The sequence below is a fragment of the Tachyglossus aculeatus genome, chromosome 4 (assembly GCF_015852505.1).
Source record: "Tachyglossus aculeatus isolate mTacAcu1 chromosome 4, mTacAcu1.pri, whole genome shotgun sequence".
NCBI classification, from domain to species: domain Eukaryota; kingdom Metazoa; phylum Chordata; class Mammalia; order Monotremata; family Tachyglossidae; genus Tachyglossus; species Tachyglossus aculeatus.
The window spans coordinates 105,888,310-105,910,817 of record NC_052069.1 but is presented as its reverse complement, the minus strand read 5'-3'; the positions used below and the strand labels follow the sequence as shown (position 1 = coordinate 105,910,817).

Below are 22,508 nucleotides of genomic sequence, written 5' to 3'. Positions count from 1 at the left end.
CTGCTATAGCGACATCCTTCTCAATTTTACATTCAATTATTTCCTTTGATTAAACTCTTCGTAAATATTTTCATATTTACAAATGCAAAAAAGGTCTGACTCTTTCATTAGCGTGTAAACTCCTTGTGGGAAGGTATGTGTCACTTGCTGGCTTTGTATTTCCCAAGCACCTAGTACACTCACTGGGCCCAGTGGACCCTCAAAAACTGCCACTACTACTACTACTACTACTACTACTACTACTACTACTACTACTACTGCTGCTACTACTGCTACTACTACTACTACGACTACTATTGCTACTACTACTGCTACTACTACTATAAATTATTAGGTTCTCCAGACTGAGGCCTGGTGAAGTGAGCCTAGGGTTCTCTCTAGCACTATCTGTTGCCTCAGGCCCACCACTTGCCCCATTCTAGCACTTACCACCTCAAGGGCAGCCTCTTGATGTATTCTGGTCCCTGGTTGCACACCGAGCAGAAAAAAATATAGAACCTAAAAAAGAAAGAGAGATGAACTGCACTGAAGCCCCCCCCCCAACATTTTCCTCTGCTCCTCCTCCCCTCCCCACCACTCCCTCCCTCTGCTCTACCCCCTTCCCCTCCCCACAGCACTTGGGTATATTTGTACATATTTATTACTCTATTTTATTAATGATGAGCATATAGCTATAATTCTATTTATTCTGATGGTACTGACACCTATCTACTTATTTTGTTTTGTTGTCTGTTTCCCCCTTCTAGACTGTGAGCACGCTGTGGGGTAGGGACCATCTCTTTAAGTTACCGACTTGTACTTCCCAAGTGCTTAGTACAGTGCTCTGCGCACAGTAAGCGCTCAATAAATACGATTGAATGAATGAATGAATGACAGTGGAAACTACCCAGCTGTCCATGGGTCCTGAGAACTGCTGAAAAAATCAAATTCCCCAGGGGATCCTTTCCATATTCCCCAACAGTGATCCCTTGAGCCCTCCCTGCTAATTTCCATCTCGCTGGGCACTTTTCCTTGGAAAAGAAAGGGAGGAGTAGAGGGTAGGATATGTCTCTCTCCACAGCCTGGGCACTGCTACACTTGGTAGGCCTCTACTAATACAGACCCCCACGCTTACAAATCTTTGCTGCTGTTGCGGTCCAGCCTCTAAGATGCTCTGCTTGGACTTTATAAGGACTGTTATAAATTAGCCCATTTGCAGTTATCAGATTACCTCCTTATCCAGGTCTAATACTTCTCTGCCCACCAAGCTTAAGCATAACATGACCTCTTTGGGAGAGCCATGTCTTTTCTGCCGACTTTACCGTGGGCCATTAAACAGAGAAACTCTACCCACCCCACTGTTTTTAGATTCTACTAACTTTCAGAAGAGGAGATGAAATTTCACTTCGGTTGTTTGGCCGGATGTGTCAGCACTGAGGAGGTAAGGTCAACCCTCTAAGTTCAGATCACTTGACACATACATACACATGCACCCACACATGCATACAGGCAAACACACACACACATACACACTCTCTCTCTCTCTCTCCCCCGCTTACACTTCCTCCCTCCCTGGGTTTGGCCCCAATTCTGACAGCAGCTAACAACACTGCTACACTAATTATGCATCATTCAATAAAAAGAAAGGTAGGGAGATGGAGGGCGAGGAAAGGTAGAGGGAGAGTGAGAGAGAGATTTAATGAAAGACCTACCGGTCTCCAAACATCATGGGTTCATTAAGGCACTGGGTGCAGGCTTCATGAAACCACTGCCTGCACCTGTAACACTGAAGCATCTTCAGGTACCACCTGGGGAGAGAAACCAATATTAAAGCACTGTATCCAATTCCCCGCTGGTGCCTTCAGATGCGTTGGAAATGAAGATTATCCCTATCTACATCAGCATCTAGAGGACTAGCAAACAGCCCCAATGACAGCCAAGCAGTACAGCCACCACCACTTAATTAAATATCCCCTTACCTAGTCAGCATATGCTGTGCTTTCAAAGATGAAAACAGAATATAAGTCATGGGTATAGGGTTCCATATGCGGAACGGTGAAGAGAAAGGATAATTTTCTTAATTGGTGATGGTCCTTTCGGCCTCCCCGTGAGGATCTGAGGAGCTGGGATTTAAGATTCTCTCAAGGGTGGGGACTTTTCAGGTTTAAAAGTGATGTGTAATTGGTGAGGGGACGTAATTATCAAATTATGAATCTTTAAATGTCAAGAAAAAATTGGGCTTCAACTACAAAAGTTGCAGCTTTGGGGGCTTCAATCTAGCTTTTATTTTTATGATTCATATATGACATCTGCTCGGCAAGTGATCCTTCAGAAACATTGCTTATTTCTGGCATTTGCACATGATTCAAATGGCTAAACATACGCTCTCCCACCCCGCCCCCATTGGCATTCATAGAAATGTTAAGGCGTAAGTGCTTTATTTAGGGGAATGGACTGCAATGTCAAAGTAAAACTGAGCAATATCCAAGTCTGGGTGAAGGCCCTACACTAAAATGATAGGTATGGTGACGTTCTCATAAGAGATAAACAAAACTTGACCATGGATACCAGGTACCAAAGGAAATTTCAGACTCTTTACAAGATAGGGAGAAAGCACATTCATCACGATCATCATCTTCAAACCGAAGGACAATATAACTAGTGGTAAAGCAGAAAAGGAGCCCTGGGTATCAACCTTTGCTACCACCCCTTTCATTATCATTTAAGAATCATGGCATGCATGTGCTTTCTCCCTACACAGACACACACACACACACACACACACACTCAAGACACGAACATCTATATTTATAATACATTTTAAAATTATCAAGCCTTCAACATAACCTGTTCTAAAATATCAATCCTATTCACGCTGCTGAAATAATGGCAAAACTTCACACAAAGGCATCAAATCAACTTAAAAGTTAACCATCTGTAAAATGGGGATTTAGAAACTGTTCTTCCTCCGATACAGATTGTGAGCCCCTCGTGGGACAGGGACTGTCATAGCTGGTTATTTCTATTGACCCTAGTGCTTAGTGCAATGTTTGGCACATAGTAAGTGCTTAAATACCATAAAAATATTTCATTATTACCACCCTTGGCTAAATCAGTGCATCGACTCATCCTTTTTAGCAAGGAAAACATTGAGAAAAAACTTTAAAAAAATCTGAATTAAATTCTGAAAATGTAACCCCAATTTTTAAAAAAGTAAGGGCCTAGAAAGTACACAGAGCTCAAAAAGTCATTGCCTAATTGCATGCCACGATTCTCAAATGATAATGAAAGGGATGGTAGCTCAGGTTCATACCCAGGGCTCCCTTTCTGCTTTACCACTAGTTATATTGTCCTTCATTTGAAGATGATGATCATGATGAATGTGCTCTCTCACTTATGCGCCAGGGCCAGAGGAAGTGGAATTTGCCTTTCCCCAAGAGTTGTGCATTTCAGTGACAGAACATCTACTTCATCTTCTATTCTACAGCATTTGTAACTGGAGTCCTGACATTCAGCCAGCACTTCAGGGGGAGGTTGAAATTAAAAAATAATTCCACTTGCTGCTTCCGATATAGGGGGCTGAAAGTGATCCTCTGGCTGGACAATTTGGAATTTCCTTGTGAATAACAAAACTAAGCTTCGCTATTGAAAAACTCACTGGCTTCCCTTGGGAAGTAACTGCTCACAGATATAGGAATGGTCAGGAGTCAAAGAAATCTGCTCGGTTCCTTTAGAATGCCCTCTGAGTCTGGGGACTTCTCACCCCATCAAAAGAAGCACTTCTTTGTTGTAACCTCCCAGCCTACGAGGGAGGAAAGTGTGCGGCATTGTTGGTCTGCTCAACTGCCAGTTCCCTTCACTGGGTTATTTTGGGAAAAGGCACTCTCACTGCCCTTTTGGGCGGGTTCCTCAGCCGGAGACAACCCGGGCCCGAGAGTGAAAGGATTCCCAGAGGCACACGCTCCTGGCCCCATCCAACTTTGGCAGTGGGAACACTGCATTTGGGCCTTCGAGAGTGGGGAAAAGAGGATGGGAGAAGGGATTCATTATAAAATCACTTCAGATTTACATGGCATGTAAAAAAAATTCCCTAAAGCACTATCCCATTAACTCTCATTTTGTCCTCACTATAGTCTTATGAGTGGAGAGATGAAGAGATTATTCTCTGCATTTTATAATAATTTGGGTATTTATTAAGCATATGCTGCATGCCTAGCACTGTGCTGAGCACTGGGCTAGATACAAGATAATCAGATCCTGTCCTTTCCCTGCCCCACACACAGACTTCACAATCTTAAAAGGTTAGGAGAGCAAGTGTCTTCTTACCTTCATTTTGCAGGTGAGAAAACTGAGGCCTAGAGTGACATGCCCAAGGTTACACAACAGGCTAGTGGTAGGGTGAGGACTAGAACCCAGGTCTCCTGACTCCCAGTCACTTGCTCATTCCATTACGCCACGATGCCTCCCAAACGAGAAAACTGAGTTTCAGAGAAATTATGTGTTTAGTTCAAGGTGACAGCTGGGCTGTAGCCTAGAACTTGTGCCCATATATCCTAACTCTTAGTAATACACCATTTATTATTATTAACAATACTGATAATAATAATAATAACGGTACTTGTTAAGCGCTTACTATGTGCCAAGCACTTTTCTAAACAGTGGGGCAGATACAAGTGAATCAGGTCGGACACAGTCCCTGTCCCACACAGGGCTCACAGTCTCAATCTCCATTTTACAGATGAGGTAACTGAGGCACAGAGCAAGCAGCAGACATGGCGGAGATGGAATTAGAACCCAGGTCCTTTTGATTCCCAGGCCTGTACTCTATTCACTAAGGCATGCTGCTTCTCATTCTTTCCCCTAGATTATCCGTCTCTTGCCTGTATCTCCCAGAAGTGCTCTCTTTTGTGGGCAGGTCAAAGTTTAAGTTACTGTTATTTTAGACCCTCCAAGGTCCCCAAGAATCACAGTATAAATACAGAAGAGGCCAAGCTGACTTTAAAGCCACGTTGAATCCCAAGGCTAGGATTTTCCCAAAATGAACTTATCCACCCTTCTGACTCCAAGCAGTCATATCTTTGTACACTGCAACAGGCCTCAGACTGCACCTGTTCTCTTGCCAAGCATCCCACAAGGCATGCTTCTGACTTCAGGGGAACGGGTGAGAAAGTGTGAATGGTTCAGTGCAAACTACCATCACTAATGACCAAAGGTAAGTCCTACTCTTTGTGGGATACCTCATAACTGCACTCCCAAAAGTCAAACGTGAGGAAATGGTACAGAATTTGCTCGCTTGGTCACTGAATAGGCAGAAGTGCCACTTGGCAACTCTGTAGATATCCAAACAGTCCTATTTAGAAGTGCGCAGCTCATTCCAAATAGATAAGGATATAAGAAAAGGCATTCCTTAAAACTGTATGCCTCCCCCAAACTCAGTTCACCAGCAGACTACAATTGGAAAGTTGTATATATACGGTGCAAAAGTAAACAAAAAACAATACTACATCCCAGCTGAAAACCAGGAGTCAGTGACCACAGAAAGACCACCACGGTGCACTGCAATTGAAAAAGGAGTAGGCATTTTTGAACAGAAACTTTGTACGGATTGAGAGACAGGGAGACAGTGCCAGATACTGAAAACACCACAAATGACAACACAACAAAAGACAAACTTTGTATGTGGCACATTAAGGCCAGGACTGTGGGTCTCACCTTGATCTTTTAGGTCGCACATTCACTCGTAGGTGAATTTCACCATCTGTGGTGGCATTTTCGAGTACAAAGACAACTGGATGTGTACCTTATTAACTCATATTTGGGTATATGTCCAGAGGCCCACATGCCATAAACCAGTGCATAGTTATATAACTCTTAAATGATTTGTGCTGCCAAAGTGGCACAATTCAAATGAGGCTGAGGGAGTCTTTAACTGCATTAAAGTCTATGTGGAGCTTTTTACAAGGACCCCCCCACCTCGACTCTCCAAATCCACAGGGAAATCAAATCACTCCATTAATGGTATTTATTGAGCGCTTACTGTATGCAAAACGTTGTTTGAAACGCTTGGAGAGTACAGTACAAAAGAGTAGGGAGACACATTCCATGCCCACAGGAGCTTACAGTATAGCGTGGGGGTGGAGGCAGACATCATATAAATAAATAAATTTTGGATAAATTACAGGGTCAGGTGAATATCAAGTGCTTAAAGGGTTCAGATGCAAGTGCATAGGTGATGCAGAAGGGCTTAACTGGGCTTAAGTGGGGAAGGCCTTTTGGAGGTGATGTGCTGTTTTAACAAGGCTTTGAAGGTGGGGAGAGCGGTGGTCTGTCATATATGAAGGGGGATGGAGATCCAGGCCAGAGGGAGGATGTGGGTAAGGGATCAGCATCGAGAAAAATGAGGATGAGATACAGTGAATAAGTTGGCATTAAAGGAGCAAAGTGTGTAGGCTAGGAAATCAGTGAGGTTGGAGAGTGAGCTGACTGAATGTTTTAAAGCCAATGGTAGGGAGATTCCGTTTCATGCAAAGATGGATGGACAATCACTGGAGGTTCTTGAGAACTGGAGAGACACAGACTAAACTTTTTTTTAGAAAAGCGATCCAGCAGAGTGAAGTATATGAACTGGAATGGGAAAAGACAGGAGATAGGTGCAGCAGTCAAGGCAGGAAATGATAAAGTGCCTGAATCAGCATAGTAGCAGTTTGGATGGAGAGGAATGAGTGGATTTTAGTAATGGTGTGAAGGTAGCACTGACAGGATTTGATGACAGACTGAATATGAGGGTTGAAAAAGCTGAGTCGAGGATAATGCCAAAGTTTTGGGCTTGTGAGATACGGAGAATACTGGTGCCGACAGCAGTGATGGGAAAGACAGGGTGAGGGTGGGGTTTGGGTGGGAAGATGAGGAATTCTGTTTCGGACATGTTTAAGTTTGAGGTATCAGTGGGACATCCAGATAGTCGTCCTGAAGGTAGGAGGAATTGCAAGGCTGCAGACAAGGGTGGAGAAGTAGATTTGGGAATAATCCAAATAGAGGTGGTAGTTGAAGCTATGGGGGCAAATGCTTTATCCAAGGGAGCAGGTGTTGATGGAGACAAGAACTCAACCTTGAAGAACTTGAGGGGGCTTGCAAAAGATACTAAGAAGGAATGGTCAGTGAGATAGAAGAAGAACCAGGAGAGGACAGTGTCACCGACACCAAGGTTGAAGCCAAGGTTTCTAGGAGGTGGTTCACAAAGAGGTTGAGGAGGATCAGGATGGAATAGAGGTGGTCAGATTTGGAAAGAAGGTCACTGGTGACCTTAAAGATGGCAGTTTCCATAGGGTAAGGGAGGTGGAAACCAGATTAGAGGGGGTCAAGGAGAGAATTGGAGGAGAGGAAGTGGGGGCAGCAGGTAGGGACAGCTTGCTCAAGGAGTTTGGAGAGGAGATGGGGCGATAACTGGAGGGGAGCCATGGCGTCAAGGGAGAGGGTTTTTTTTAGGATAAGGAATACATAAGCATCCTTGAAAGCAGTAAGGAAGAAGCAATTGGAAAGTGAATGGTTGATGATGGCAGTCAGAAAAGGAAGAAGGGAGAGGGTAAGTGTTTTGATAAATTGTGAAGAAATGGAGCTGGAGGCACAGGGGCAGGGGGTGAATTTTGAGAGGAGATGGGAGATCTCTTGAGATACTCCTGGGAAAAATGGGAGAGTTGAAGAGGGGTCAGGAGGAAGGAGGGACCGGACAGATGCATGGGAGATTTTAGGGAAATCATGCCTGATGGTTTCAATTTCAGCAATAAAGTATATGGCCAAATCATTAGGGGGAAAGAGATGGTGGGGGGCAGGGGGACAAAGAAGGGAGTTAAAAGTCTGAAACAGCTAGTGTAGGCCATGGGTATGGGAGTCAATAAGGAAACATACAAGAAGAAATGGTCTGATACTTGCCTACCATGTGATCTTGGGCAAGTCACTTTACTCTTCTGTATCTCAGTTACCTCATCTGTAGAATGGGGATAAAATACTTCTCCCTTCTTCTTAGATTGCAAGACCCACAAAGGCCAGGGATTGTGTCCCATCGGATTATATTGTATCCACCCCAGCACTAGGTACAGTGCTTGCCACTTCGTAAGTATTTCACAAACACAATTATCATTATAAATTATTATTATTGAAACTGCAGCAAGAAAAAGCTGGGTCAGGCCTCTGGAGGAATTTCTTGACTGTCAGGATGATAAAACACAGGCAACTAAGGAAAGCGATAGAGTCTCCTTAAGCAGAGAACAATCAGCCATCTGTTCTGGTTGGGTTAATCATTCCTGTTCCTGGAGGTAGGAGACTGGACTGATTGACCCCCTCCACACCTATCCAGTTCTGAGGATCCTAGAATTCTAAATCCTGTGCCCACATCCTGGGATGAAGCCAAAAGTGAGAAGCAGCATGGCCTAATGGAAAGAGCATTGAGAGCCAGATGCCCTGGGTTCTAATCCGGGCTCTGCCACTTGTCTGCTGTGTGACCTTGGGCAAATCACTTAACTTCCCTGTGCCTCAGTTCCCTCATCTGCAAAATGGAGATTCAGTACTTGTTTCCCCTCCTTCTTCAGCTGTGAGCCCCATGTGGGACCTAATGATCCTCTATCTACCCCAGCGCTTAATAAAGTGTCTGACACATAGTAGAAGCTTAACAAACATCACAATTACTAATACTGTTAGGGTCTTACTCTCCGGGGCCTCCACAGTAACAGTAGCATTGCTGCTGGTTGGTTCTGTGTGGAGAGTCCCATTCCAGGTCCTCGGGGTCGTAGGACAGCACCATCTTGACAGCCTGCAGTGTCTTGGCGATGGCTCCTTTCTTCAGCGCCCCACCTTTCTGTGAGGATCAGAACCATGACAGTCAATGGAGAAGAGATTAAGAGACCAAGGCAGGGGATCACTGGAACAGATTCAACGTGGACCATGAGTAGGCAAATGCCCAACCCCACAAAAGTCCACAGTGAATCTCCTAGAAGCCTTGGAATAAATGGAGGGGTCTTGAATGTGGTGTAGTGGGTTGGACAACTCTGCTATAGTTCCATAATATGCAATTTATCCTAGGCTTTTATTACTGACTCTGCTGAAGGCTTTGTAGTCTCTTTGGTGATTTTTTTTTTAAGAGTACTCTTCAGGTAGTGCTTGGACTCCATCCTGAAGGGACCCAAATGCTTCATTTCCTGGTCACTGCACCCCAGTTCTCCACTGAGCCAGCCTGGTGATGAATATGGGAAGGTGAGGGGGAGGAGATGGGAAATGACTTTCCACAGCTTTTTCCTATATTTGAAGTTGACTCTTAAGGATTGACTCTATGGGGACAATTAACCTTAAAATGGGAAAAAAAACTTCCAGAGAACCTCTTCATTCCACCAATTTGCCACCACTTGCAGCTTCCTGGGAACAGGCCACTGCTTCTTGTGTGATGATTTGTCCCAGACTCACCTGTACTACCAGAGGTTCTTCTGGGTGGGAGCGGGTGGGTTGGGGAAGGAGAGAAAAGTAACAGCTAATAAACCCAGAATGGAGAACTTCAACAGCACTTTCAGAAGAAGTTTGGCACACTAATTGAGCATCAGCTTGGGAGTCAGAGGATGTGGGTTCTAAACGTAGGTCTTGCTACTTGTCTGCTGTGTGGTCTTGGACAAGTCACTTAATTTCTCTGTGTCTCAGTTACTTCATCTGTAAAATGGGGATTAAGACTGTGAGTTCTATGTGGGACAGGGACTGTGTCCAACCCAATTATCTTGTATGTGTCCAGTGCTTGGTATAGTGCCTGGCACACAGTAGGCACTTAACACATAGCATAAAAAAAATTTCAGGGACCTTAACAACAAACAACCCCTTTACATCAAAGAAACTCAATAGTTAGCTAAATCAAACCGGAATTGAGATTACCTAATAAAACAGATTACCCTCTCTTTCCCTTTGTAATACAGTGCTAGAGTGCTTTTTCATGGTATTTATTTAAGCACTTACTATGTGTTAAGCACTGTTCTAAGTGCTGGTCTAGATACAAGTTAATCAGGTCAGACACAATCCCTGTCTCATATGGGGCTCACAGCCTAAGTAGGAGGTAGAACAGAATTTGAATCCCCATTTTTCAGTTGAGGAAACTGAGGCACAGAGAAGTTAAATGACTTGCCCAAGGTCACAAAGTAAACAGTTGGCAGAGCCGAGGTTAGAACCCAACTCCTCTGACTCTGAGGTCCATGTGCTCCTTCCACTAGGCCACACTGCTTCCCAAAGGGTTCCCTAAAGGGCTAGGGCCAATACCATTTGGTATTTAAATAGCACAGCATTAGGACAAGCACTGGCTAAAAAGCACTTTCTCTGCACACAAGTACACACATTTGGTTTCCTGCACCCGACTTAGGGGGCCCTAACACTCCCTAGCCACCTTTTGGGAATCCACAAAGTGGTGGACACAGGTGATGGAAGAAATCAGGGTCAGGACCCCAACTCCTTGAGGAAGCAAGGGAAAGGCCAGCACGAGAGTTGTAATGCTGGGAAAAGCTGCCACTAACCCCAACCCAAATTCTCAAGATCATCTAGGTAGTGGGCAACAATTTGTGACCAGGGAAATGAGTCCCAGTCACCCATCTGGGATTCTTTTTATTATCTTCCCCTTCCTCGTTTACTAGTCACCCTAGGCAAGTGGCTATTTTCAAGGGTATACTCTGGATCTCAGCAGCTCAAACCCCCAGGATGTGAGATTTGGTAGGAAGTTGGTTGGGAAGAAGGAATCAGGGTAAAGGGAGGTGAGGGAGGTGATAAAGGAGTCGACCTTTTTTCCCAATGGGAAAGGCCTGAAGAAATCCAAAGACGGAGAGAGGATAGATGGAACACCGAACAAGCTACATGGCCCTGCTCACCCGAACGGCCAGGGCGAAAATGCAACGTCTGCAGAACCATGGTGTGAGTGGGGAGCCGTCAGCACTGCCTGCTACAGGGATGTGGCACTGCTGGTGGTAACCTGTGGGAGGGAAAAAACAAGTGAGAAGGAAACCAGAGGCAGCTTAAAACCAGGAGTCTCTGGAGGAGTCTCCACACGAGTCTGCCTAGTTCACTGGGACCTGGGCAGAGGTCACTGATGGGTCAGTGATATCTCCATCAGACTGGGCTGGTGGGTGTATCAGTCAGCATGAGTGGGCAAAATATGTCAGATCACATGTCCAGATAAATAAATAAATACAATTTAAAAAGAAAATGTGATTGTACGATTGACTGACTGGCTGACTGAAAATGCTAATCAGAACACATCTGGGGAAACCAAAAATACAGCCCCCACCAATTCTGCAACAACAGGACAGGTAAAAATGTTGGGAAAAATGGGGGCATCACACACCCCATCTTCAAAACTTGTCCAAGAAATCTTCCTTCAGATTCTGCCACCTAACCCAACTGTTACATGTAAGATTAATTTTAATGACTCCCCCTTTAATCTCCTCTCCCAAGAATTTCAACTTCCATCCCATTCCATAGTCCCCCCTGCCTTTGGACTTGAGTTCAGAACCTAAACAAAGGGAAAAAATGGGCCAGAGACTCCTTCATGGAGAGAAGGACCAAGGGACAACATCATCTGAACCCCAGGCGGCAGACCAGAATGGGGAATGAAGAGCTGACTGGCATGGATTCCTGCTATCAATCTCACGGTCAGTGAGACGGGGGAGAAAGGAGGGGCAAGGAGAGACCACAAGGTTCCCCTAGGATTATAAACTCGTTATGGTCTGGGAACGTGTCCCCTAATTCTTTGGTATTATCCTCTCCCAGCTGCTTAGTACAGTGCACTGCACAGAGGAAGCCCTCAATAAATACCACTGAGTGAATGACTGAGGGAGCCTCAACACGCTTTGACCCTGGTTTCCAGGAGAAGCTGTTCACCTGCCCCCTACCCCACAGAGCTAGGAGAATCAGATGGCAAATCCCAGGGAAGGCCCCATAGTTGGATGAGGGGGTGGAAGAGTGCCGACTACGGCTTTGGCAGGGAGCCTGAGCCCCTGACATCTGGCTGTGATTCTGGGCCCAGAACGCCAGCCCCTGGCCTGATCTCTTTCCAAATGGCCTGCCAAGCACTTTTTCAGCTTGGTATCTCCTGGGCAAGTTCTCAGCCCAGAGCTGTAAGATCTGAAGGCTGCTACCCTACCCGGGAAAGCTTTAGAAACACAGCTAACTGCCGCTGCTTCCCCTGCAACTGACAAGGGATTCGTGAACTTTGAGAAAGCTGTTATCTCTGAGACAACAAAATATATTCCAACACCCTGATGAGGAGCCCTCAGTGGGTGGCCACTGAATGGAATGGCATAGTGGGAGGGTTTGAGGGGCGTCACGTTACTTCACCATAACTTGCATTCATGTGCACTAAGCATTGCTCTCTTACAGGGCTGGGAGAACCCCTGAAAAGAGATGCTCCCCAAGATCAAAGTGGCATTACCATTCTGCATCTGTTTGCAGGAGTTTACATCCCAAGGTTGGATTAGTGTAGGCGGATGGCAGGCAAGTGGGAGGCAGAAGGAGAAAGGGGGGCAGGGAGAGACTATGAAAAGTCCCCTTCTCACTCCTCCTTTGGGTCATCATTCCTCCTAATGACAAGTCCCTGGCTTTATGTCGCTCCTTTCCTCCGAGGACTTTGAGCCCCTCTTGGGAATCCTCTTCTCCGCCTGAGAGCATCTTTCCCACCTCTTCATGGAATCACCCTTGACAGCTATTACCCCAGAGCTCTCGCCCAGGATGGGGAGAAATGGTACCCGTGGGCCTCACGAGGAAGGGGAGATGTGTGGGGGCCGGGTAGGGAGGTGGGGAGGAGGCCCTCACAGAGTGGGGAGTCAACCACACCACTTAGAGACATCTCATCAGCATAACTGAGCTCAGCCTCCTTCTCTCCACCCCAGGCTGATGCTTGGTCAGAGTCTAGGGAAATTCCTTAAAGTGCCCCTGGCTCTTACCTAGGCCGCACTTTCCACAAATGAGGATTTCATTCAGGGGTCTGGATGTCTTCCCCAGGCAGATATTACACTTGGGCTCCTCCCCTGGGACACCAGCTGAAAGGATATAGACAGTAGCAGCAGAAGGTCAGCCGAATCATTTTGCCAAGCATTCCAAGAGGCAGAAATTTGGGGATGATGGGGCGGACTGGGCTCTGGGTGTCTGGGAGTGGGTTAGGTGAGCTTAAAGTAGCAGGTTATTTCTGTACTTGCAGTCAAGTGAATCAGGCTTACAAAACATTAAATATAAAGGCAGGGGCATCTTAGGAAAATAGCAGACCATTACTTCAAATCTTTTTTTAAAAAGGACTAATTTTTCTAGGTAAGGCAATATTTGCTTTTTGGTGCACATATAGTCCCTGTTCGCTTTAGAAATGACATCTGTTCTGAAACCCAGCCGGACAGCCAGTATCTGCAGACAATCCTGCCAAGAGCTGACCTGCTGGACTCAGCCTCTCCGGCTTTACTACAGTCCAGCTCAGAATGGGTCTCAGCCCTGTAAGCAGGCTGAGAGGAAAAAAATAATAAAGTTACCATGACACGCGTTTTTGGAGAGCATATCCAAACACCCACAGGGAGGAAAAGCCAGTCTATAAATTACCCTGTAGCCAAGCTGAGATTTTCATATACCCATGCAAAAAGATGATATTCTTGGGTATTTTCTCATCCTGCTTCTGGATAAAAATCAAGCGCGGGGGGAAGAAACAGGAAGAAACAGAAAAAAGAAAAAGACTTTTAGATAGGTTGATGCCTTGGGATAAAACGTCCACTTGACTGTATGATATATACACCTCCCTAATTCTCTCGATGGAGGCTCCCTGTCCCCAGCAACCATCCTGAGTTTGTGACTTCTGTGAGCCCGTTGTTGGGTAGGGACCGTCTCCATATATTGCCGACTTGTACTTCCCAAGTGCTTAGTACAGTGCTCTGCACACAGCAAGTGCTCAATAAATACGATTGAATGAATGAATGAAGTCAAGAAGATTATCTTAGTATCTGTCTTCTCCTCTAGAATGTTTGTTCCTTGCAGGCAGGGATCATGTCAACTAACACAACTGTACTCTACCAAGTGCTTTGTAAAGCACTCTGTACACAGTAAGCATTCAATAATTAAGTTGATTGATTGACTGACTGCTACATCTCCAGCGTCCCAGGGGCAGAGCAATGAAGCATTTGTCACTGAGCAGTAGACACAGGAGGGCAGAATTGTTTCTTCATAGAAAGCCTTTTAGCTTGAGAACACTCAGAAGCTGCATAAGTCCCCTCTTTATGGGACTAACTGTTCAGCTGTTGCCATAAGCTCTGCTCTGCACAGTCCTGGCTCCTCTCCAATATCCACTCTCTAAAAGTGAGAATTTCACACATCACAGTATGTGTCCTCAATGTATGGATATTTATTTTACTGGGAAAAGAACCCCGGAGCTCTGCTTCTAACTTCCAAGAAGTGTCTCAGGGAAAAGGAGCCAGCCCTCATCAGACCTTGCCGTCCAGAATGAGCACATTAATAAAACGCACAATGTATGCACTGAGAGCTCAAAATAACTGCTCCCTCCTCCCAGATAACATTTCTGTTCCATTCAAGACAGGAGACTATGGAGAACTCAGAGGAGAGGGGATTAAGCCCCCCACACTGAAGTTAAAGAGTAACCTGAGGGTGTTTTTCAGGTCACATGCTCCCACCTCCCCGCAACCTTCTCCACCACACAAAGCAGAATCAGTGTGGCCTAGTGGATAGAGCACAGGCCTGGAACTCAGACGACCTGGGTCCTAACTTGCCCAAGGTACCCGTTGTGTGACCTTGGGCAAGTTATTTACCTGCCCGGTGCCTCAGTTTTCTCATCTGTAAAATGGGGATTCAATAGCTGTTCTCCCTCCTACTTGGACTGTGAGCCCCGTGTGGGACAAGGACTGAGTCTGACTTGATTACACTGTTTCTCCCCCAGAGCTCAGTACAGTATTTGGCACATAAAAAGTACTTCAAAATTATTATCATTACAAAGCCTCCTGATCTTACCACTTACGTCATGGTGACCTCATTCCATTTACACCCCTACCTCTTCTAAACTCCTGATCTTCCCCTTCCTGATCTTCCCCTAATTAAATTGATTATCTGAACCCCTCAAACTCTGGGATTAATGTGGATTGGATGCCTGTGTGGTTCAACTCAGAGCTTGAACTTTTACAATGACAGACAATCCGTTTAGCCTTTGGAGATGGTTGTTTGAGAGCAGGATCAGAGGACAAAAACACAACTTTTACTTCTCCCTCTGGCACGTTTTCCAATTTTTGGCAATTGATCAGCGGCACTGACTTGAATACAGTTGGGAAGGGCTTTGGGCTCCATAAATTGCCAAATTTGTCTCAGGCAGGAAAATGGGCCTGGGAGCCCTAGTTTTGTCACGATCAGATGTGAATGACGAGTTGCCTGATGGACGAGCCAAAGAGGTGTTTCCTAGATCACCCTCACTTAGGACTCTCCTTCCATCCCTGAAGGAGAAACTGATATGGGGAACCCAGCCAGTGAATCTTCACGGGGGCCCACACATCCTTTCCTCTGACGCGTCTAATCTGGTCTTATCTGTCCTACATGGATTCTAACCTTACAAAGCAGGGCCAGGATACCCTCCTATACACAACTCCAGAGCTCAGCCAATGCTTTGTAGCATTAGGGTGGATAGAGGGGGATTTGGTCAAGGCGCTTTGTCTCAGAAACTGGACTTTTATGATTAGCAATAAAAGAAAGATCTTCCCTGAGCTCTCCCTCTGCTCCCTGTTCTGCTACTCATCTGCATTCAGGAACTAAACCATGACTACCTGGATTCCACAGGTGGGAGGCAGGTAAAGAAGAAGAGACAAAGAGAAAAGAGAACTGAAGATCCACTGGAATGGGAAGAACATTTTTTTTCCTCTATGGCTGGAAGGTGATGAGGGGAGCCTTCACTGGCCAAAAAGGGGAGCTGGAGGAAGTATTTACAAACCCAGGCTGCAGCCCGACAGCTGGACCCCACTCACCATGTTGAATGTCTTTCCACAGGACCCAGTACTTGGAATTGTCTTCAAATGTCACAAGACAGCTCTGCTTTGAACTGCTCACCTGGGATGCAAAAAGAGAGTGGAAAAACTACAAGGCTGTTTCTCTTTGTCCCTCTGACTTGGTCCCCCCCACCCAGGGCATCTATGGCAGTGGTACCAAAGGTAGACCCTGCCTTGGCAAGAAAAACGAGATCAAGGGGAAAAAAAAGAGATTATGGTGCCTCCTTCACTAACGATTAGATCCTATTGATCAGCTGTAACAATCTGGAAGCAAGAGATGGCTGAAATGACCTCTGAAGGGCCGTGCCAGGCTCGGGAATCTCTGGTTTCTTTTAAAAGTAGTATGGGTCAGAACTAGACCTTTTCTGGCATTTTGGTTTGTTTGTAGAGATTCTCCATTCAGCACAGAAATTCCCCCAGGGCTTCCATGAGGCTGTGCACACTTTGCTTTTCTATTGAGCTAAAAAGCCCATGCATGGCCTAATGGAAAGTGCACAGGCCTGAGAGCCTAAAGGCCTGGGTTTGAATCCCAGCTCTGCTATGGGCCTGCTGGGTGATTTAATCTCTGCAGACCTCAGTTTCTCTAACTGCAAAATGGGGATAAGAGAGATGTAGAGTTCCACGTGGGCCAAGGACTGTATCCAATCTGATAACCTTGTATCTACCCCAGTGCATAACACATAGTGCAGCGCATAGTATGTACTTCCTAATTATTATAAGTCAAAGTTGCAGGCTCACATGTCCAGTGGGGCTGATGGGATATTCTCTCCAGAACTCCGTCCATGTAAACATCAGGACACTGTGGGAATCTCAGGGAAACCTTCAGTTTGGCCTCTGGCAAACTATAGGGCACCTAACCTAATCCTCCACAGTCACCTTCCCCAGCAAGGAGGGAGCAGGGTCTTACAAGAGAGACTGAAGAACACGGGAGGTTTAAGAAACCACGATCCTGTCCTGGAGGTGTGGAGTGTCTCTGCCCAGGCCTCTTCTTCAGAAGATAAGGAGGTGGAATCCAGGCAGAGGGGAGAACCGATATTGACAGCAGGGGTGGTGTCAGTCCTTCCCTTCTTTCTTACTGCCTGGCCTCTCCAGACTGATCCCTCTGTCAGCCTCATCCTACCCTAGGGGCACTCCAATCTATTGGTGATAACTCAGATAAGAACTGTCCTCAGGAAACAGGTCAGGAGAGAGGGGGTAGATTTCTTAGAAGAGATCAGTTGAGATTTAAAAATACTTTACCCTCTTAATTTTTCCCAGGTAATATAGTCCATCTGTCCACCTGCATAACACATACTGTCCTTCAGTCAGCTTGACCATGAGATCTTTGAAGCCAGTCCTGTGCTTCCCCGAGGCTCCCACCGTTTTCTGCTGGAGGTGGCTGGCAGGGGTGTAGACATCCCGGATACCTGAGTCCAAGGTGCGGTTCTCCATCGGCCTCGACGGATTCTGGTTCAGGAAACAAAGTAACTCCTTATTTTCTACAAGTCCATCAGTGTGTCCAATGCTGACCCTAGTAGAAGCGAACGCTCTCCAAGGCCTCTCCCCTGGGAATGTGGTTGGTGGGTTTTACAGCCCATATGTTCTATTAATACTAAGTTAGCTGCCAAATGTTTGCTGCTTCAGCAGATGTGGCATTGAGATGTTTATAGGGAAATGTAAAAGTCATACTACACAAGTCAGGGATTTGGTGGAAAGACCAACCATCACTCCTTTAGAGGGACTCTGCTTTGTGACCATTTTAGACTTCCTTTGTTTCTATAAAAAAAAAAAGCCTGGAGGTTGGGGTGTGGGAAGTGAGGAAGACAGTAAAGATTTCAGTGGGAAATGAATGACATACTTTTCTCCCAAGTATATGTACACAACTATTTCTCCCAAGTATACATACAGTAATAAACACTATTTTGGTGAAAATAAAGTTGGACACAATTATATTTATATTTTCTATTGCTGCACTCAAACGTAAATTCCCATTGTTAGTTAAGTCATTCGAGTGCAAACAATTATAAGGAAGGAAAAGAAAATATAAATTTTTCTCGTGCGTGCTGTTTTAAACGAGATGGATGTCCCGATATGTTATTAGTCACCCAAAGAAGGATTTTTTGTTTATCTTGATTTAACCTTAAGGGCATTTTGAATGTTTAAATAAATCCAACTTTCTCACCACTGAAACAAAGGGCCTGGAATGTAGACATTTAGTTCCATTTATGGCATCCATAAAGGAACTAGAAACCCCCCGAGAGGGCCTCTCCTGACGTTCCCATTTCTCCTCTTCTGGGGTTCCAGGTGGGCTATTCTGGCTCCCAGGCCCCCCCCCGAATCCCTTTGGACTTTGATTTGAGGAAAGTGGAGGGAGGGGCAGGATTAAGCTCGCTGTGGGCAGGGAATGGGACTGTTGTATTTTCCGAAGTGCTTAGTACAGTGCTCTGCACACGGTAAGCGCTCAGTAAGTGCCACTGAATGAATGAATGGACGTGAACAAAGCTGACTGTCTCTGGTGATGCACTGGGATCCAATCCTGTAGGGAAAAGTGGTCCGCTGCTTGGGCTGTGTCTCCAAAGACAAGGTAATCGGGTCAATTAAAGCAATTACCCAGATTAATCCCTTCCCCCTCCTTCCCTAACTCTACCCCGGCTTCTGCGGAAAAACGGGCTAAGGTGATTTGAGTCTGCAGTTTGAAGGATTCAGGTTATCGCTGATCAAGTTCACGGGATAATTGCTTATCTCGCTGCTTCATTTGGCCCAGAAAAGGCCCGACTAGAGGAAGCGAGCCACCTGCCGCGGCCGGGACAGTCCTTCTGCCGGCAACCAAATCCCCTCCTGGACCACCGGGAGGCAGCGGGTCCTGGACCATTCACTCATTCATTCATTCATTCATTCACTCAATCGTATTTACTGAGCGCTTACTGCGTGCAGGGCACTGTACTAAGCGCTCGGGAGAGTACCCCACAACAACAAACCGACACGTTCCCTGCCCACCGCCCTCCCCCCGCTAATACAAGTTGCCAAACCACGGAGGTGAGTTGCATATGAGTCAATCGTATTTATTGAGCGCTTATGGTGTGCACAGCACTGTACTGAGCGCTTGGGAAGTACAAGTTGGCAACATATAGAGACGGTCCCTACCCAACAGTGGGCTCACAGTCTAGAATGGGATGGGGTGGGCCCCCTCCCCATTTTCCTTCCGACCCACAAACGGTAGTTGGCAACCTATAGAGACGGTAGAAAAGTGGGCTCACAGTCTAGAATGGGATGGGATGGGCCCCCTCCCCATTTCCCTTCCGACCCACAAACGGTAGTTGGCAACCTATAGAGACGGTCCCTGCCCAACAGTGGGCTCACAGTCTAGAAAAGTGGGCTCACAGTCTAGGATGGGATGGGATGGGCCCCCTCCCCATTTTCCTTCCGACCCACAAAGGTAGTTGGCAACAAATAGAGACGGTCCCTGCCCAACAGTGGGCTCACAGTCTAGAAAAGTGGGCTCACAGTCTAGAATGGGATGGGATGGGCCCCCTCCCCACTTTCCTTCCGACCCACAAACGGTAGTTGGCAACCTATAGAGACGGCCCCTGCCCAACAGTGGGCTCACAGTCTACAAAAGTGGGCTCACAGTCTAGAATGGGATGGGATGGGCCCCCTCCCCACTTTCCTTCCGACCCACAAACGGTAGTTGGCAACCTATAGAGAAGGCCCCTGCCCAACAGTGGGCTCACAGTCTGCAAAAGTGGGCTCACAGTCTAGAATGGGATGGGATGGGATGGGATGGGATGGGATGGGGTGGGCCCCCTCCCCATTTTCCTTCCGACCCACAAACGGTAGTTGGCAACCTATAGAGACGGTCCCTGCTCAACAGTGGGCTCACAATCTAGAATGGGGTGGGATGGGGCCCCCTCCCCATTTTCCTTCCGACCCACCAACGGTATCTGGAATACGATTTTTTTTTTTTAAATCTTTCGGCCCCCAGAGTGAGGCAGGGTGGAAAACGGTGCGGGCGGGAGGCTGGCAACAGAAAAAGTTAAAAAAAAAAAAACCACAACAAAACCCCAAACTCATCACACCGTCATTTGCCTCTTTCTCCTCTCCAAGTCCAAGTTGTCCGCCCTTGGGAGACGAAGGAGCGGCTCCCCCGTGGAGGAGGGCGGGGAAGGGGGAGGAAAGTCGGGGCCTCTTTGGAGGGAAGTTTCAAACTTCCGAGAGGAGCAACTGTAACCCCCACCCCCAGCGGGGGAGGGGTCTCGGAGGCGCCCGGCAGCTCCCGCCCGCAGCAGGTTCACCGCCTGACATTTCCTTCTCCGCCCCTGGCAGGACCCGCGCCCGGGGCCTGGGCGACGGCGAGAGGGGGGCACCCCCAAATCCAAGCCGGGACGCCCCTCCCCAATCTCCCCCAAAGCCCCTCCCCTCCCTCCCTTATTCCCCGGAGAGGAAAAAACGATGCCCATCGCCCCCCACCCACCAGCCGCCGGTGCCCCCCATCTCCCCCTCTGCCTCCGGCTACTCGCAGCCGGGACCCAAAGGACTGTGATTGGCTGATTCAAAACCATTCAAAGTAAAATGCATTTTTGTGGGTTACACTTACACACCCCACACACACACTCTGACACACACACACACACACACACTCGCTCTCTGTGTCCGGTCCCACTCCGATGCCAACCGGCGGCGGGGGCCCGTGCAGGGGGAGGTGGTGCGGGCGGGAGAAGGCCTGGCTGCGGCCCCCGAGACGGGCATCTAACCGTTGGGGCCGGGGAAAGGGAGGGAAGAATCAATCAATCAATCAATCAATCGTATTGATTGAGCGCTGGCGGTGTGCGGGGCACTGGACTAAGCGCTTGGGAAGGACAAGTTGGCAACAGAGAGGGACAGTCCCTACCCAACGGTGGGCTCACAGTCTCAAAGGGTGGGCCCGCAGTCTAAAATCAATCAATCATGTTTAGTGAGCGCTTACTATGTGCAGAGCACTGTACTAAGCACTTGGGAAGTACAAATTGGAAACATAGAGAGACAGCCCCTACCCAACATTGGGCTCACAGTCGAAAAGGGTGGGCTCACAGTCTAAAAGAGAGTGGGCCCGCAGTCTAAAATCAATCAATCAATCATGTTTATTGAGCGCTTACTATGTGCAGAGCACTGTACTAAGCGCTTGGGAAGTACAAATTGGCAACATAGAGAGACAGTCCCTACCCAACATTGGGCTCACAGTCTAAAAGGGTGGGCTCACAGTCTAAAAGAGAGTGGGCTCGCAGTCTAAAAGAGTGGGCTCACAGTCTAAAAGAGTGGGCTCGCAGTCTAAAAGAGAGTGGGCTCACAGTCTAAAAGAGTGGGCTCACAGTCTAGAAGAGAGTGGGCTCACAGTCTAAAATCAATCAATCAATCATATTTATTGAGCGCGTACTCTGTGCAGAGCACTGTACTAAGCGCTTGGGAAGTACAAATTGGCAACATATAGAGACAGTCCCTACCCAACAGTGGGCTCACAGTCTAAAAGGGTGGGCTCCCAGTCTAAAAGAGAGTGGGCTCCCAGTCTAAAAGAGAGTGGGCTCACAGTCTAAAAGAGTGGGCTCACAGTCTAAAAGGAGAGCTTATTAAATAAGAAAAAAGGAAAGGAAAAACCGGTGGGGCACCATGCCCGGGGTGCCCCCCGCGGGACCATCCCGATCCGGGGGGATGGAGGAGGGGGGGGGGTCTCCCTCTCTCTAGCCTTCCCCAAAACGTGCACGTCAGTCCGAGGGCGGGGAAGGAAAAAGTTGCGGCAGAAATCAGATTAAAAAGTAGGCTCCCCTCCTCCCCGGGGGGCTGGCATGGCCTGGGGTGGGGGGCGACCCCGGAGAGGTCCCCGTCCCCCCGGCGGGGCGCCCCTCGGTGGCCACCGATCCGGGGGGAGGAGCGGGGGCCGGGGATGGGGGGAGAAGAGGAGCCCCCCGAAAGGGACCAGAAATGGTCCTCTGCCCGCAGCCCATCCCGCGGGGCCTCCTCCTTACCCGTCCGTGGGTCCGTCTGTCCGGCCCCGTCTCTGCCCGATCTCCAGGCACATGGGGGGGGGGGGGGAGGTGCAAGAAGGGGGGAAGGGGGGGAAAAGGGGGGCGACTACGGGCTCCTCTTCTCTCCGTCCCTCCCGCTCTCAGTGCGTGGGGGTTTGGCCCATGCCCCCTCTCCTTCCCCCCAGATGTGCAGCCCGGGATGTGCGGGGCCCGGCTTAGGCAGGGGGCAGAGAGATGCGGGTCGCCATCTTTTCCTCTCTCTCCTCTCTCTCTCCTTTTTTTTTTTTCCCGCGAATTATTTACGTTTTGCTTATGCAATTAGCAGGGGCATCCTCCCTCTCCTCCTCCTCCCCATCATTGGGCAGGAAGTTAGGCAGAGTCCCCAGCCCGGGGAGGCTGCAGTTAAAGGGGCCGCGTCCCTCCCGCGCCCTCCCCCCGCCCCCCCCATCTCCCGCTCACACGTGTACGCACACTCACCCACACGTGTGCACTCACTCGCACACACGTGCGCGGCCCCGATCCCCCAATC

At 47.7% G+C, this 22,508-nt stretch overlaps 1 protein-coding gene across 1 annotated transcript in view; it reads right to left on the bottom strand.

Moving 5' to 3' along the window:
* Positions 1–22,038, bottom strand: part of PHF19 (PHD finger protein 19) — a 33,625-nt gene extending 11,587 nt beyond the window's left edge. Inside the window, exons 1-8 of the mRNA XM_038745474.1 lie at positions 21,980–22,038; positions 17,244–17,450; positions 15,984–16,065; positions 12,933–13,028; positions 10,863–10,963; positions 8,682–8,830; positions 1,692–1,787; positions 430–498 (exon numbers count right to left, since the gene is read on the bottom strand). Coding sequence (XP_038601402.1) covers positions 430–498; positions 1,692–1,787; positions 8,682–8,830; positions 10,863–10,963; positions 12,933–13,028; positions 15,984–16,065; positions 17,244–17,435 — 785 coding nt within the window. The 5' untranslated portion in view covers positions 17,436–17,450; positions 21,980–22,038. The remainder of the gene's footprint in view (positions 1–429; positions 499–1,691; positions 1,788–8,681; positions 8,831–10,862; positions 10,964–12,932; positions 13,029–15,983; positions 16,066–17,243; positions 17,451–21,979) is intronic.
* Between the last annotated feature and the right edge of the window lie 470 nt (positions 22,039–22,508).